At 36.2% G+C, this 17,611-nt stretch overlaps 1 protein-coding gene across 1 annotated transcript; it reads left to right on the forward strand.

Annotated features, from left to right (window-relative positions):
- The first annotated feature begins 1,465 nt into the window (after window positions 1–1,465).
- On the forward strand, window positions 1,466–15,756 carry fgf10b (fibroblast growth factor 10b). Its single transcript, XM_084414620.1, has 3 exons — window positions 1,466–2,047; window positions 13,485–13,588; window positions 15,072–15,756. The coding sequence occupies exons 1-3, from the start codon at window positions 1,735–1,737 to the stop codon at window positions 15,261–15,263; spliced, it is 609 nt and encodes a 202-aa protein (XP_084270746.1). The 5' UTR covers window positions 1,466–1,734; the 3' UTR covers window positions 15,264–15,756.
- The last annotated feature ends 1,855 nt before the right edge of the window (window positions 15,757–17,611 follow it).

The raw sequence follows: 17,611 nt of genomic DNA on the forward strand, positions 1-17,611 counted from the left end.
AAGATAGGGATGTTTGAGCAGATAAACCAAACCACACAAACCATTGGTCACTGGCAACACATTTCAGTTCATCAATACTCCATAAAAATCTGTTGGGTGGGATCAATGCAATCCCTGTAAAAGTCACACAACTTTTCCACTCAGCTGAGGGCTGGAATGGAGAAGTTTAATTCTTGTTTTGAAGAGATTTTACAAAGCAACAAATGTTTCTAAATAGAATAGCAATAGAACAGTCTTAGCGGATAAAAGAGTGTAGAAGAATAGTTTACCTGAAAACGATTGTCATTATTTACTTTTCGTTACTTTTTTTGTCAATTCGTACGTTTAAAGAAGTCCAAGACACACTACAAAAACAGCATAAAAGTGGTTCATATGACTTGCATTTTTGGGGAAAGTCACTTTTAAAAGTGTGTTCCAATATTTTGTTACTCCCTAAAAAGTAACTTGTGTTACTTGGTTACTTTTTAGTGTTTTATGTCAAGTTTATGCTGTTTTTATGTGTTTTTTTTAAGCACGCTCACTATGAACCGTCACTATATGGACAAGAGCAGTGTAATTATTCTTCCAAACGTCTCATTTTACGTTCAATTGAAGAACGAAAGTGGTTTGAGGCAGCAAGACGGTGACGGTTTTTCTTTTTGGATGAACTGTGCGACATGTTCGGATCAACATCTTTGTTGATCCTGGAACAACATTCCAATCAACCAATCAGATTTGAGGGAAACGTTTACAGTTTATGTCAAGTTTAGGCTTACAACCAGGGTTAGGTGCTTCTACATCAGTGTTATTCACTATCATTTCCCTCTGATTTTAGGGATAACTTATGGGCAGGGTTAGGTTTAGGGGTAAAATACATGTAAAACTTGAAAAATCAACACAGAAAATTCCTTCATATTAAGTATGTTGTGTCTTGAATCTTTTCGAATCTTTTATATCTACAATTTAGAACTTTCTAAAGGTTTTGTGACTTTTTGACCTAGATCGCTTGCTTTAGATTCTTAATTAAATGCCTGTGGCTCTGATAAAGTAATAAATTCATAACCATGCTCCGCAGAATAAAAATGACATGTAATGTGTAACAGACAAAACCACTGTCTTGACTGTTCAGATGCCTCAGGATATCATACGAGGTGAAAGGGACATGATCCACGACGAAAGGAAAAAACAAAACATGATGATTCCCAAACTTTATCAAACTAAAAGCTTTCTTATCATCAGATGGGACCAATCAAGAGTGGCCTCTGGTTAGGTTTGTTCATCTTTGCAAGCGTCTGTGCTCTTTTCCTAGTCCACTATCAAAGAGCTCCAGATAACAGCCATTCACAAAAGCCCTATCAGACAAACCCACACCTAGGGAATTCAGCGAGGAGGGGCAGAGTGTGAGAATGGAGGTAGGGACGTAAAATGACAGACAGGAGTATAGGGAGGGGTGAGGAACCGAGAGAGAGAGAGAGAGTCTGCAGCATTTCTATGACCATCCTGGAGGTAGAAGATCACATCAGGAGACAGGATGCCAGGAACAGGGTCGTTTTGACGTGCATTCCCTGGAAACGCAGGAGGAATGAGTTTTGCCATGATAATGATTCCCAAATGGGATTAATAAAGTGCTCTATCTCACCATCAGAAGCTTCACAGACTCGCCTAATTCCACAACTTCATGGTTTCTTCACTGGTCTTATGTGGAGTTCTCTGGAGCGAGAGGCATCCATGCACATTCACTGAGCAGCATGTTCCATGAGGAGTACCATGAGGAGATGGACAGTGAGTAAGAGTGTGTCTGCATGCTTATCGGTGTGTGTCGTGTATCTTCTCGCGGTCTCCGTCAGCTGTGGCCGCGCATGTCCCGTGCAGAAGGCGCTCAGGGTCGACAACTCTTCATCTTCATCCTCATCCTCATCCACCTCCACCTCAGGCCGGCATGTGCGCAGTTACGTGCACCTCCAGGGAGACGTGCGCCAGAGGAAACTCTTCTCCTTCCAGAAGTTCTTCCTTAGGATCGGGAAAGACGGGAGAGTCAACGGCACCAAGAGAAAAGACGATCCCTACAGTGAGTTACCTCAGAATACGTTCGGTTTGTTCAGAATCACGTCGCTAATGGCCAAACAAAAACATCGCGATGTGAAATTTAATAACGTCTCTGTGAACATTATAACTGTGAAAATATAGCTATTAATCAAGTTTAAATGCATAGTTTATAGTTGTATTAATCTTGATTAAAATGTAGGCTACATTTAACATGTTTGAATGTTGACTATAGGCTAATCTTATGGAAGTTATGAACTGAATTTACATTTAGAATTCAATTATGTACAAAAAAAAACCCAATTCTGTTTTAATGTGAATAATAATAGGCTAATAATAAGAAGAATTAAATTAATTTGGTATAATTAGTTTTAAACCCATTTAGAATAACTTCATTAATTGCCCAACATACATGTATAGCCTAGTTCAGATCAGTAGTTGATGTATTTAAAAAATATGAATATATATGAAAATAAAGTTGAATGAATAGGCCTATATATTCAATAATGTTAGTTCCTTTTATTTCTGGAAGTTATGAAGTGTTTCTGGATTAAGTCATTGGGCAAACATATTGAATATTGTGACATGAAATGAATTTTAAAATCCAGATTAATTTATAATCAGTTTATGAATAAGAATATTATAACACGTTATAAATACTTTTATCATTAAATTAGATCGTTTTTAGATTACCTCATGTGCATTCACATATGAATCAAATTACCTCATGTGCATTCACATGAATTAAAAGTTTTATGACATTTCTATTTGAATGTTGAATTATTATGTTGCAATATTTGTTAATGACTTTTTAAAATATATTTTTTTTAAACACCTGATGTGAATTCAGGGGTAATGGCTGTTCTATCTTAATGAACCTCACAAGAATAATAATACTAATATTTAAACCCCATAAATGAAATTAGCTGCTCTAATAAAACAAACAAAATTAATGGGCCATTAAAGAATGGTGCTATTGGCTGTAATAACCTTTTAAATGCGTAATTGTGTCCTGCTGACACCCAGAAATCTGAGAGCAATTAACCCACATATTGCCGTAAATGTTTCCCCTGACACAGCAGAGGAAACACATCCCTTATAATGTGATCAAGGGTTACGCTTGTGCTTTCAATGGCTATATGTCCATAATAGAGTCAAGTGTCTGTTATTAGATAGTTTGTGGTTTGTTTCATGTATTATGAGCCCATCAGTGAAATGCAAAATATGTTTTGGTTAACATTAGCTAAAGTTAATTAGCCATTGCTCATATGGAGCCCATGTGCAGATAAGGGTCTTCCTGTTTTCTCTGTGTGTGTGTGTGTGTGTGTGTGTGTGTGTGTGTGTGTTTCCTTTTCAAAGACGATGGGCATCTTGATTCAGAAGCGTGTGGTTGTTTTTGTCTGGTGCTTCTATAATCAAACTTTCTTTTTAAGGTCTCATTTGTTTCTGCTGGGTAAAGCATGCAGTGAGTTTCCTCTTGAGTTTCAGAAGAGATCTCCACTAGTCTCAAAGTGTACAGGATATACCACAGACTGCCATCAAAAGTCTGAGATCTTAAATATTTCTCATCAAAATCTTCCATGAGCTGCTCCACATTCATATATCAGCTCTTTAACTTTATGACTATTCATATGGATTAGTTTTACAATCTCTTAAGGAACTTTTTGAAGCGTCAAAGTGTCAGTTGTGTAGCTGTCAATGGAGGCACAGAAAGCTCTCAGATTTCATCAAAAAGATCTTCATTTGTGTTTCCGAAGATGAATGAAAGTCTTAAGGGTTTGGAACGACATGAGGGTAATTAATGACAGAATTTAAATTTTTGGGTGAACTTTTAAATGAAACATAAAGGAGTCTCTTGAGATATAAAGGAGCAACCTCTGAGCAATAAAAGTTTGATATGAAGAACATATTTTGACAGAAAAAAATGAAAAAATGAAAAATGAAAACTTTTATAGAAAGTGCACTGTTTAATTGTAATGTTTTTAGGTCATTAGAGATGCATGGATATGTACCGGGTGTTTGAGTTGTCCCTGTTAGAGGGCAATGTGTGTTTGTGTAGCATCAGACATCACTGTGACATCTGACTGTGTAAACATGTAATCAAGCCCTCAGAGGTGATCAGGCGTTGAGAGGAAATGTCTGTCAGATCTGTGTGTGTGTGTGTGTGTGTGTGTGTGTGCATGTCAGTTTCCTTCTGATAGCCTCATCTCTGATAAAACAACAGACACAAAACACTCAGCCAGAATACACAAATCCACACCAAGCTGTGAATTGAAACATCATCAGCAATCATCAGGTGATCAGACTGTTTTCTCTTGCTGGATGATAAAATTAGAAATGGGGGAAAACAGACTTACACTGAAGGAAGGACTCAAGCCATATCATTTGACAACCACCCAGAACACCCTAGCAACCACTCAGAACACCCTAGCAACCACTCTGAACACAATTCCAACTACTTAGATACCACTCTTAACATCCTAGTAAACACCAACCACTCAGAATACTATTGTAACCACTTGTAGACACACTTAAAACATCCTAACAACTACTCAGAACATCCTAGCAACCACTTAGAACATCCTAGCAACCCCCTAACAATCACTCAGAAAATCCAACCTCCTAATAATCATTCAGAACATTCTAGCAACCCCCTAACAATCCCTCAGAACATCCTAGCAACCCCATAATAATCACTCAGAACATAGCAACCACCTAGCAATCATTCAGAACATCCTAGCAACCCCCTAACAATCACTCAGAACATAGCAACCACCTAGCAATCACTCAGAACATCCTAGCAACCCCTTAACAATCACTCAGAACATAGCAACCACCTAGCAATCACTCAGAACATAGAAACCACTCAGATCATCATAGCAACCACTCAGAACATCATAGCAACCCCCTAACAATCACCCAGACCAGCCTAGAAACCCCCTAGCAATCACTCAGAACATAGCAACCCCCTAGCAATCACTCAGAACATAGCAACCACCTAGCAACCACTCAGAACATCATAGCAACCCCCTTACAATCACTCAGAACATAGCAACCACCTAACAACCACTCAGATCATCCTAGCAACCTCCTAACAACCACTCAGATCATCCTAGCAACCCCATAGCAATCACTCAGAACATAGCAACCACCTAACAACCACTCAGATCATCCTAGCAACCTCCTAACAACCACTCAGAACATCCTAGCAACCCCATAGCAATCACTCAGAACATAGCAACCACCTAACAACCACTCAGAACATCATAGCAACCCCCTTACAATCACTCAGAACATAGCAACCACCTAACAACCACTCAGATCATCCTAGCAATCACTCAGTACATCAGCAGTGCACTATCAAGCACATGGAACACCTCATCATTGTGGCAGCGCGTTTTGCACAAGTAAGCTCTAGTTTTATGTGTTTTTATTAGCAAGTATGCCTTAGAAAAAGCATTTTAGTGCTTAACTAAAGGCAAACACGCATCTCTCAAAAGCTATGTGCTGTCCTTTTAAATTTCACAACTCATTTATTCATAAGAGGAGCTAATTTAAGCGGTGTACAGCACAGCTGCTTGCTTTTATGTCTATAGGGGTAAGCATATGTTACTCGTGTGTGTGTGTGTGTGTGTGTGTGTGTGTGTGTGTGTGTGTGTGTGTGTGTGTGTGTGTGTGCGTGTGTGTACATGTGTCGGGAACAGCAGCAGTAATACACATGTTCTCACTTAACTGCTCTCAACTTTAACTAGCCCTAAAGAGCCTCATGAGAGACTGAAACATCACATTCGGTTAAAGTTTCTTGATGGTGAGATCAAATGTGACAGTGTTCAACATGTAATCCCAGAGGACAATGTTACTGCTCAAAGATATCAGATGTTTATCTTAGAAGTAAAAATAGACACAAATGAAACAATTGTTGACACACAGTAAGAGTACAGAGTTGTGCCCTCTTTTGCCCTGAATTTGATGAGAAATGTTTGAATTCATATTGAGATCTCTGACTTTTGATCGCAGGTTTAGTATCTTGATCAAATCTGATCAGAAAAGCAGTCTGATTCACTGTTGAAGCACAAGGGTGAACTATTTGAGAAGCAGGAAACATCATTGTATACTTTTCAGAAAGAAGACTCTTATGCTCATCAAGGCTGCATTAATTTGAACAAAAATACAGTAAAAACAGTAATATTGTGAAATATTATTACAATTTAAAGTAAGTTTCAATATTTTTTGCATGTAATTTATTCCTGTGATGAAAAGCTGAATTTTCAGCATCATTACTCCAGTCTTCAGTGTCACATGATCCTTCAGAAATCGTTAATTTAACTTGTTATTATCAGTCAAAAACAGTTGTGCTGCTTAATATTTCTACAGAAACCGTAACAAATAGAAAATTCTTTGATGAATAGAAAGTTCAAAGTAACGGCATTTATTTGAAATGGAAATCTTTTGACCAAAAAATTTTCAACCAATGTACATTTTGGATTTTTTTAATGGTTGATAAAAGCTTGGACTTTTCTTTCACTACTGTAAGATTTTACATTTTGACATATTTTGAACATATTTGCTCAACACACATGTAGAGCATTACATCCTGAACCTTACGGATACGTCCGAGCGAGAAACAGGGCGGCTACTGTTCGAGTTTTATGAATGGCGTGATGTGAATATCACCAGCGACACATCAAAGGTGAGCGTCTTTCACATTCAGCAATGGCCTCCGACAAAAGAATAATCCTCCGCGGGTGAAATTACACTAGTCTTTCTAGCACAGATCCAGTGTTGGTGGAAATGGATACTCCAGTAGTGATGCTGTCCTTAGGCAAGACATGATTTGGGAAACACTGGCCTTTGAGGTGCTTCTGAATGATGTCACGCGTTTGAAAAGACTCCGTTAGCTGGGAAAAACAGAAACAAGGGATCTGAGAGGGGTGTGACATCATTCTGATGACCCATGATACAGAACAGCTCATGTCAAAAACGTATGATCTGTGTTTCGGATAATGTTAGATGCAGGTCATTGGAGTAATGTAATCCTAAAAGAAATGGGGTCAGGAAGAAATACATGCTTTTTATTCAGCATGAACACATTAAATTGCTTAAAAGTGACAGTAAAGACATTTATAATGGTACAAAATATTTCTATTTCAAATAAACGCTGTTCTTTTAAGCTTTCTATTCATCAAATAATCCAGAAACATCATCATATTAGAATGATTTCTGGAGGATCATGTGACACTGAAGACTGGAGTAATGATGCTGAAAATTCTGAAAATATATTACAATCTGAATACATTATGTTATCAAAAGCAGTTGTTAAGAGTCACATCAAGTAAAAAAAAAAAAAAAAGCATCCATATAGCAACCTTAAATCAACATCGTATGTTCCTGTATGATTCATCAGTGCATAATAATCCAATCAGTTTTATTTACTTTTACTGTCATTTATTTACTTATTTTTGTCCTGTTTCACATTCAAAAATATGTCACATACTACACAAGTAAAATTTATGTACTTTGTATGTACTTCCACAACAGCAATTGTAATTTTAAAGATTAAAAATGGTTAGATATGAATGTCTCACAATAAATGTTTAAAAATAAAAATAATAATAATTGAAAAGGACAACTTTGCTGTTGTCCTACACTGGCAGAACCTGATTTCACCAAGTACAACAGGTTCTTGGATCAGCATCTTTGTAAATCCTGAAAAAAACATTCCAATCAACCAATCAGATTTGAGGGACAAGTTTACAGTTTATGTCAAGTTTAGGCTTACAAACAGGGTTAGGTGCTTCTACTTCAGTGTTATTCACCTTCCTCTGATAGGTTAAGGGGTTAGGGATATGTTTAGGATTATTTTTAACAGGAATGTTGTTCCAGGATCAACAAAATATATTGACCCAGGAGCGCGTCTAACTCCGCAAAATCAGGACGTGTCCTACATTGAGTGTGGCAAATTGAATTGTACGTAAAAGTCTTGGGGAATTGAATCAGACTGATGATTATAGCGCAGTGGGGGTGTTTAACTCAGCGTCTGGTCTGTCCTTGTGAGAGACTCCAACAGATTTATGAGCTTTTATGTGGATTCCAGTGTAAAGCTGTCCCACGTGTATCCTGATCCTGTTTGATAAAGCAGAAGTCTGCTGTCTGTCTGACTGGAACAGGGTTTGATGCTAATAAGGGCTCATGCTAACTAAACCACATGCTAAAAAGGCCAATTAGCAAAACAAACAGACAGTGATATTTACTGAATATTAGTTTTAAAAGCGTTTTTCTTACTTATGTGAACGTTGGAGAAAACATTAAGCGGATTTTTATCATTTTGTCAACTATATGTCAACCTATATGTCAGCTAACTCTCAATAGAGTACTAGTTAAGTATTAGTAGACTCTGTAAGGGTATGTTAGATTTAGTAGAATAAGTTGGCATGTAGTTGCAAAGTTACTTATGGTCAGTACGATGTCTGTTGGTGGAGCGTCAAAATAGTGTTAGCAGATATTAAGCAGACGGTCTACTAATACTTTAATGAGAGTCAGTTGATATGTATTGGTGCAACGTTACTTATATAGCCAAGAGAGTGTCTAACGGGGACCATCAAAATAAAGTGTTACCAATGTGACTTTTGAATGTTCTCTAAACCATCTAAAGTAGTAAGTGCAGTTGTAACGTTATCAAAATGTTAGATTAACGTCCAACTGAGACCTCGTTTACACCTGGTATTAAGAAGGGTTTTGGTTGATCGGATCACAAGTGGACGATGGTAAACACAGGTGTAAACAGAGTCTAAAATGCTTTGAGCTTGTCCACTTTTGACCACTTCTAGAGGAAGTTCGGATTGCTTTCGGTAGTGTAAACGCTCATGTGGTCGAATGCGTTCAAACAGACGTCTACTCTCCGTCTACTGAACTAATGAGTAACATTATAGGAAGAGCGCTAGCCAGACGGGATTTAAATTTTGTCGGCTGAAGACCCAAGTTTGGTTTGAAGACGAAAAACGTACCAATCACAATGTTCTCTCACCACTCCTGATTTCTAACACACACTCACGGCGTTCGGCTGGTCTTGCGGCTGTCAGAGCAGAAATTAAACCTGATGATCTCCATGTCTTTTTCCGTTGTCTCCGGGTGTGTTCATATGTAAATTGCATGAGCTTACTTGGTCCATTAGATCAAAAGATCTGAAAAAGTCCACATTTACCCACCCATAGACTCTCCCCTCGAAGAAATCAAAAATAGTTGGAAGTGGACTAAAGAGATGGATTAAAACACCAGGTGTAAACAGGGAAACATTAAAGTATAGTCAAGTTAAATCTAAAAACCCCATTATAAAACTTGAAAATCTTGAAGGAATTAGTCTTCCGGGTTCTGACATCACACCTGCATCACTCTATTAAGTAACAAATTGAATATGAAATTTTGAAGTAGAGAGACTGAAATAGGTTTGTCATGTAAAACATACTCCAGTAGTCTTATTTACAACTTGTTTTGCAGTGTACGCATGGTATTTTTTGAAATGCATTGGAGTAGCATATAGAAATACCATGTGGTTTTTTTTTCCCCAACATGTTTTATTGAACACTGGCTTTCTTTGAAGGACGTATTTAGCCCAGTTGTGTATTCCTTTTGTGTAAAGACTAAATATCAGCGATGACAGGGTTTATTTGTTGCGTCTGCTATCATGTCTTCAAACATCCTCAGTGTCGTTGTCTCAGGAAGCAGTCGGGACGCTTCAGGCATGAGCCGGACGTACAGGAGACCACCAGTACAGTGCGAGATCGCTGCCATGTGTGCCACAGATGCCTTCACAACTCCACCAACACAATAAAACCAACGCAAGCGCCTCCATATCACTGACAAATAGGCATGATGCAATGCTGTTTTGTAATCTCAGAAAATACAACTGTTGATTTAGCTTTTTTTAGGCACCAGACATCATCATCCCAGCACAAAAACACGGCCAGTTTTGGCAGAGCGCTGTGGAAAATGCACGTCTGCGCAAACAACTGCAAGCCAAAGACGCAGCGTTTAGTAACGTGCAGCAGAGCATGACGCGCGAGGGAAAACAACAGCGTGCAAAGACAAACCAGGGCAGATAGACCCAGTTTAAAGTTGACCTCCTGGTGCGCTGCTCGACATCTGCTGAGGGCTTTCTCGCCTTCGGTCGCTCTCGCAGGTGTTTGGCTCCTAAGGTGGGATTACGAACACATTTACTGTAATGGCTTGGCTTGTTCTCCGATCTCTCTTTAGTGGTTAGTTAAGTGTGGCCTCACCGACATGGAACTTCAGAGTGTGGCTCTGTGTTGAAATTAGTGCTGTTTTTGTTCATTTTAGTGTAAAAGTGCAGTCATCAAAACTGTGAAATTACATAAACTGAGGTATGGGAAATAAATAGGGACCAAAACATGCAAAAAAATATATATATTTGAGCTTCTTCTCTGACTAGATTCTAGCTCTGCAACTCTGGACATTTGCAGAACCTGATTTCACCCAAGACAACATCTTTGTTGATCCTGTTGATTCCAATCAACCAATCAGATTTGAGGGAAACGTTTACAGTTTAGGTCAAGTTTAGGGTTTCAAACAGGGTTAGGTGCTTATTCACCTATCTTTCCCCTCTGATTTTAGTGATACGTTATAGATAGGGTAATTTTCGGACAGGAATGTTGTTCCAGGATCAACAAAATATGTTGACCCGGGAACGTCTCGGCAAAATCAGGACTTGCCTGCCATTCATCATCCAACTTTATGAGGTGCATCTTGGGATGCTTTTTAAACATTATGATGCAGTGTTAGTGAGATAGCCTATTATAGTTTTTATTAATTGTTTTATTTTTACGTTTCCCAATTTGGTTGTTTGTTTTTGCCATTTTGATTACTTTTTTATTTCATTTTTAGTTTTAGTTATTTAAGTACATCAATGAAAACTAAATGAAACTGAGAAAAGTTTCCATGCCAACTAGCTGAAACAAAATAAGTTACATTTTTTATACATTTTATTTCAGTTAACATATGCTTTTAATTTTATTTAACTAATAATAACCCTGGTACGATGGACATTTATCGGCTGCTTTTCTTTTGCTCTCCCCTCAAAATCATCCATAAAAAGTAGTTTTGTAAAGCACTTCATATGTAACCACAGTTTATTACATTTCCTAGCATGTATTTAAGCATCAGCCTACTTCGACTTTTTTGACTAGTGGGGATTCTATATTTTGGGGACAAATTTGTACCCAGAAGTGACCAAAACCTGACAAAATCTCCTCATTTGTAAATCTGGTATAAAAATAAAGCAATTAAAAAAAAAAAATTAATGTAAAATTGCAGAAAGTTTTGTGTGATGGGTAGGTTTAGGAGTAGGGTTAGTGTAAGGGGAGAGAATATGCAGTTTGTTCAGTATAAAAACCATTACGCCCCCATTTAGTTAGCTAAGCAAACGTGTGTGTGTGTGTGGTACAAGCATATGGCAGGCTGACATGAACTTGTTGGTGGTTGGAGTCTGAATGTGTGTGTGTGTGTGTGGGAGAGCTTCATTCAGCTTTTTGCAGTAGACTTCAGCCTGGTGTCGCTCTCATCTTTGATCACTGATCATTGAAGCTTCTCTAATCCGTCTCACTGTCATCCTGTCTGTGTCGTTCCTTCCTTTCATGCTTTCATCCCAGCGCTGAGAGGACACAGAGCACTCAGATAGTTTTACCGTCTCACTTGATACCTGCAACCCGAGACCCCAATGGAGCCACTTCACACACACACACACACACACACACACACACACACACACACACACACACACACACACACACACACGGACAGATGAGTGCAAACGCTACCTGCGGACATATTCTCTCGCTTGCATGAAATAAATGTTGTCTGATATTGTTGTTTGAAAAAAAAATTATGTTATGGCCGCAAATAAAAAAAAAGAATAAAAAAGGTCTTAAACCCACTACAGTTCTAGAATTTTATGTATGACACAACAAGTGAAATACACAAGTGAAATTAGACAATATACAGTTGAAAACGGATAACTGCTTATTAGAATCTTAAAATTAAAAAATAAATTTGAATTGGGGAAAAATAATCACAAATGAGTTCTCTTTAATATCTCAATTGTTTCTCATAATCATCAGGGGGATTAAAGGGAGAACAAATGGAGAAATTCAGACTTATAATTAGAGAAAATTTGGCCAAACAATTATCATTAGCTTTTGACAATATGACATTATATAATTTCATAATATATATTTTTTTAATTCTTTCATTTCATTTTCATTCGTTTTAGTTTAAGATTTAGTTCTGTGGTTTGCCTATTTAAAAAAAAAGAAAAGATTTTATTCATTCAGTTTTAGTTATTTTAGTACATCAGGTTAAACTAAATGAAAATTAGAAATTTAGAAATTTGCATGAAATGTAGATAAAAGTAGTTTTTTAAATAATTTATTTTAGTTAGACCTCTGATTTCCCCCGAAATAAATACTGAATATATATTATTTTATCCTTAAAATATATATGACAGATAAAATGAATATTATAAATTACAAATGTATATATATAGTGTGTATATATATATATATAGTGTATTTATTATATTCAATGTTCATTTTATCTGTCATATTTAAAAGATAAATTCATAATCATTATTCATTAATTCAGTATTTAATCATTCTTATTTAATATTAATTTAATAATTTAAGTTTTATGTGTATACAAACAAAACCAAAACATTAAACAAGAGATTGAGATTTCTCATTAAACGTTTTTCTCATTTCAAAAATGCAGGACAAAGATGATTTTCCGCTGATGATCTGCATCCATGAGCATCAAACTGATATCGACAATTAAGAAAAACACAAATATTGACTAATACTGATCACAATAAACCGCAACATAACCCAGTGCCTCACCGACTCTATCAGTGGATGAAGTGAACAGGAGTGTTTTAGATCTGAGGAAGCTCTTGGTAGGAGGGCAGCACAACTGTTCAGAGGAGCAGCTTCAGCTGTCGTGATAGAAGCATCTTTCCACACTTTTACTCTGATCAAAGAGCAGCCGCACAAACCCCCCGCAGCCGCAGCCCCAGGGTTCACACTCGCTGCCACCGGGGTTATCACAGTCTGATAACCAGCGTCACATGTGTGTGTGTGTGTTGACAACTGAACTAAAACCTGCCAGTGAGCAAAGGTCAAACAAAACTGTAATTTCACCTCTGACCTCTTCACAGAAACACGCACATACACACACCCTTTGATTTGTTCCCCAAAATGTTATTCCTTATTGAGGTTTTAAAGCAGAAACGGAATCATTTCAATGTTTTTACAATTGCTGAAGAAAAAGCGAGGAGTGTTTGCTCATGCAAGAGCTAGCAAAACTGAACATGAGATAGTTCACCTAAATAGTTTGCACTGTTTCACATGAAGGCCTCTGTATTGTTCCGTTAACTGTTAACGTGTTGTGTGTTTCAGGTATTTTGGAGATCACGTCAGTGGATGTTGGGATCGTTGCCATCAGAGGTCTCGGCAGTAACATGTACCTGGCTCTCAGTAAGAGAGGAGAACTGTACGGAGCGGTGGGTGTCCTGCACCAGATCTACGTCAAAATACACCTGGAGTTTAGTCTTAGGTTTTTTTTAAACTTCATTTATGGGAATATTTAGTGAGCCACAATGGGGTGCTGAAATAAAATTAAATTAAATAAAATTAAATTAAATTAAATTAAATTAAATTAAATTAAATTAAATTAAATTAAATTAAATTAAATAAAATTAAATTAAATAAAATAAAATAAAATAAAATTAAATTAAATTAAACTAAATTAAACTAAATTAAATTAAATTAAATAATTAAATAATTAAATAATTAAATTAAATTAAATCAAAATTAAATAAAATAAAATAAAATTTTACTATTTAAATGTATTTAATTTATTAATTACTATTAAATTATTTGATTATATTGTCAGACAGTTTATTTACATAGTTGACATTTCTGTTACTTAATATAAATATCATATTTTAAACATACTATTATTATTGTTATTTGTATAAGTAGGGCTTTATACATGAAAATATAGAGAGAGAGTTCTACAAAGGAATCTTCATATCGAGGGGTCCATATACACCAACCCCCTGTTTTAGGCTGTACCCACTGGAAAATAAGGTGTTGTGTGTAATTTCTGCAGCACTATCTGTCATTGGTCAAACAAACACGTAGCCCCGCCCCAAACTCACGCCATTGGTTGAGTTAGTGTTGCTGTGTCAGACTGGTACTGTGTCCGAAATCACATACTCTCTTGAGTAGGTACTTATTGTTGAATAAGTAATTACTTCACGACCACTAAAAAGTAAAGTATGTGAGTGTGTGTATGAATGTAATCTGGACGTACTACATCCGCCACGTTGTCATTATCATGTGTCCCTCCACCATTCACAAATCCTCTCCCGTGGCCTCATGGGATAGTAAAGTGTCCATCATATGCACACTTCAGAATCTCACTGGAAGTAGAAGGTCATCCGGGGACTTTTTATGAACACTGCGAATTCAGACATACTTAGTTTGTCGTATACTGTTTTACTATATGGGAAGTATGCGATTTAAGATGCAGCCAATGCTTTTTTGAGGGAAAATGTACAAATAGCTCACTTATTTTAGTATTTAATACAATAAACACGTCATATGTGATGAACTTAATCACATGTGATAAAGCGATAAGTGATTGAGAATGAGATTTAAATGGTTATTCAGTCAGAGCTGATACACAGACCATGTTGGACCAGCATGTTTCAAAAACCAGCATGACTATGACCTTGCACTGTTGTTTTCACAACTTTTTATCAAATCAATTTAGATAATTAATGTGGTTCAGATTACATAATATTTTGAGTTTCTATTGATTAAACCAGTCTCCTTCATTGCATTAACTAAAATTTTTAATTTCAATCAACTTAACATTTTAAGGCAAACTTACTTTTTTAAGTTAAACCAACAATATTTTTTCACAGTGTGGTTTTCCTTGCCGGAAATCTAATAAACTCTTTGTTTCTTGCATTTCAGAGCAACTATGGTGTGAACTGCCGTCTGAAGGAGCGCATCGAGGAGAACGGGTACAACACGTACGCATCCGCCGAGTGGAGGAACAAGAAACGACAGATGTTTGTAGGTCTGAGCGCTCGTGGGAAGTCTCTGCGTGGGAGAAAAACCCGCAGGAAGAACACAGCTACACACTTCTTACCCATAATGCTGTGACTTCAGTTCTGCAATGCTGACGGGATGGAGAGAGAGACTTTGTCCACACGCGCCTCTCTTTGCTTGCTCCTTCATTATAACTTTATGCTCATGCCAGCTGATGTTAAGTGGTAAACATTCTCAAAACAGCAAAGGTCATGAATATTTCATTTCCATTTCAGAGAACATATTTCATCTGTTATTGTGGATTATGTGTGCAAGAGTTTCCTTCAAGCTCTCTTCAATAGGATCATATTTCTAAGATCATTTATTTCTAACGGACATGAAGATCGTGTATAGGAGCGGCTCTAAGGCTGAATGCGTCGCACTGGGAACGATAGTGGGGAATGTACAGTAAATGGGGGAATTTGTATCTTCAGTTTTGGACTGCTTTGAAATAACTATATTATTTATTTGTATTGTATTTAAATAAAATACTCTAAAAACATATTAAAAGCATATCAAATGGATAACCTCTTCCTGTGAAATAAAATCTATTTTGTTATCCTCCTGCAGAGCAGCTTGTGCCGTGTTTCATGTTCACGTTCCAGACTGGAGGAGTAAGGAGCACACATGTGGGTTAATCTCACTAAATGCTCAGGTCAACCCAAAATCAAAATCAAATTTCATTTTCATGATAATTAAGCACAAGTGTCATTAACATTTTGTATAAAAAATGTTTATTCCATTATTCATATTAGTAATTCTCTTTAGATTCTTATTAATCCAGTAATTTATTATATTAATCCAGTAATATCAGGGTTATTAATGTGAACTAAAACTAAAACTAATCAAATATTTTCATTCACTTATATGTAATAAATATTAACATTAAACTAAATGAAAATGAGAAATGTTGGCTTGGCAAATAAGTTGAAGCACTAAAATGAATAAATAAAATGGAGATAAATAAAAACTTTGAATGATTAGGATAATAAAATGTGGACTAATGAGGCTTCCATGTTAAAAAAAACCCTATAAAATAAACTATAAAAATTTAAATTAAACCAAAAAAATTACATAAATAAAAATCACATGAATTAATAAATGACATAAATGAATAAAAATGACAAAAGCACATACAAGAAAATTCAGAATTATTATTTTTTTTTACTAAAATAAAAATGGAAAATATAATAATAAAAGGGAAAAATAGATAAAAATGGATAATAAAAAAAATGGAAACAATTTTTTTTTAATTAAAAGTATACAAATTGTTAAAAAACCTAAAGAAATGACATAAATAAAATTTGCATGAACTTATAAATGATTTTTTTATAATAATAATTAATAATATTAAATAAATAAATAAATAAATAAATAATAAATAAATAAAAATCATCAAAATGACAAAAGCACATACAATAAAATGACTAAACATTGAACTAAAATTACAATAAAAACCTGAGAATATAAAAATAAAAGTCAAATAGTATGTAAATAATATGCAATCTATAAATATTTAACATTTAAATCATATACAGCGATGAGAGTGAGGGATTTTATTAAAAAAAATTATGATAATAATGTATCCATTAATGGTAAAGATATGCAGTGGGGTGATTGAATTTCCCGTAATAACACTTGGGAATCATTACCGTTGCGGATGCTGTTTGGTCACAACAACACTTACAACACTTACAACACTTACAACACTTACAACAGTCCAGAGAGAAGTCTGGCTTAACTGACACATGCAAAACAAAGTTACACACACTAACCATTACATTTTCCACTCGCTCCTTGTCTCCAACAAATCATTTGTTTAGTTTCACACCTATTGCATCCACTTACAAAAGCAGTTGTTCCGTTTCCTTTACAGATAAAAACACTCAGTAACGGGAACTAAATCCTGCTATCTTTTATCTAAATAGTTCTAGATAATTGGGGGAGCGAGAGGCGCTCACTCAAATAATGTGATCCAGCTTGGAGAAACAAGTGGAAAAAGACTTGGGGCGAGTCTTCTAATGAATGCTGATGTTGAGCGGCCGACTCTGACACACGGGGTGTTAATGGTTTCTTCCCAGTGACTCGGGTGGAGAGCCTTATGGGGGTCAGGCCTGGTTTATAGGGGCCCGGGCCCTTCCTTATTAGTGACTGTCATGCTGCTTCAGTCTGGGCAGAGTGTGTGTGAGGTTCTCTGAATCACTCCTGCTGTCATCAGACATCACACACAAATCTGTCTTGACATAAAAGGTTATCATCTGTCAGCAGTCATTAATGGAAATTTAAATAATAATGTGTAATGAAACTTTTGTAAAAATAAATAAATGAATGCATACATACATAAATACATACATACATAAATAAGGCAGTTGTCCATAAGAATTTCATTGCAGACTGACAACGTAAACACGTTATCGTATATC

Source organism: Rutilus rutilus, assembly GCF_951802725.1.
Source record: "Rutilus rutilus genome assembly, chromosome: 7".
Taxonomy (NCBI): domain Eukaryota; kingdom Metazoa; phylum Chordata; class Actinopteri; order Cypriniformes; family Leuciscidae; genus Rutilus; species Rutilus rutilus.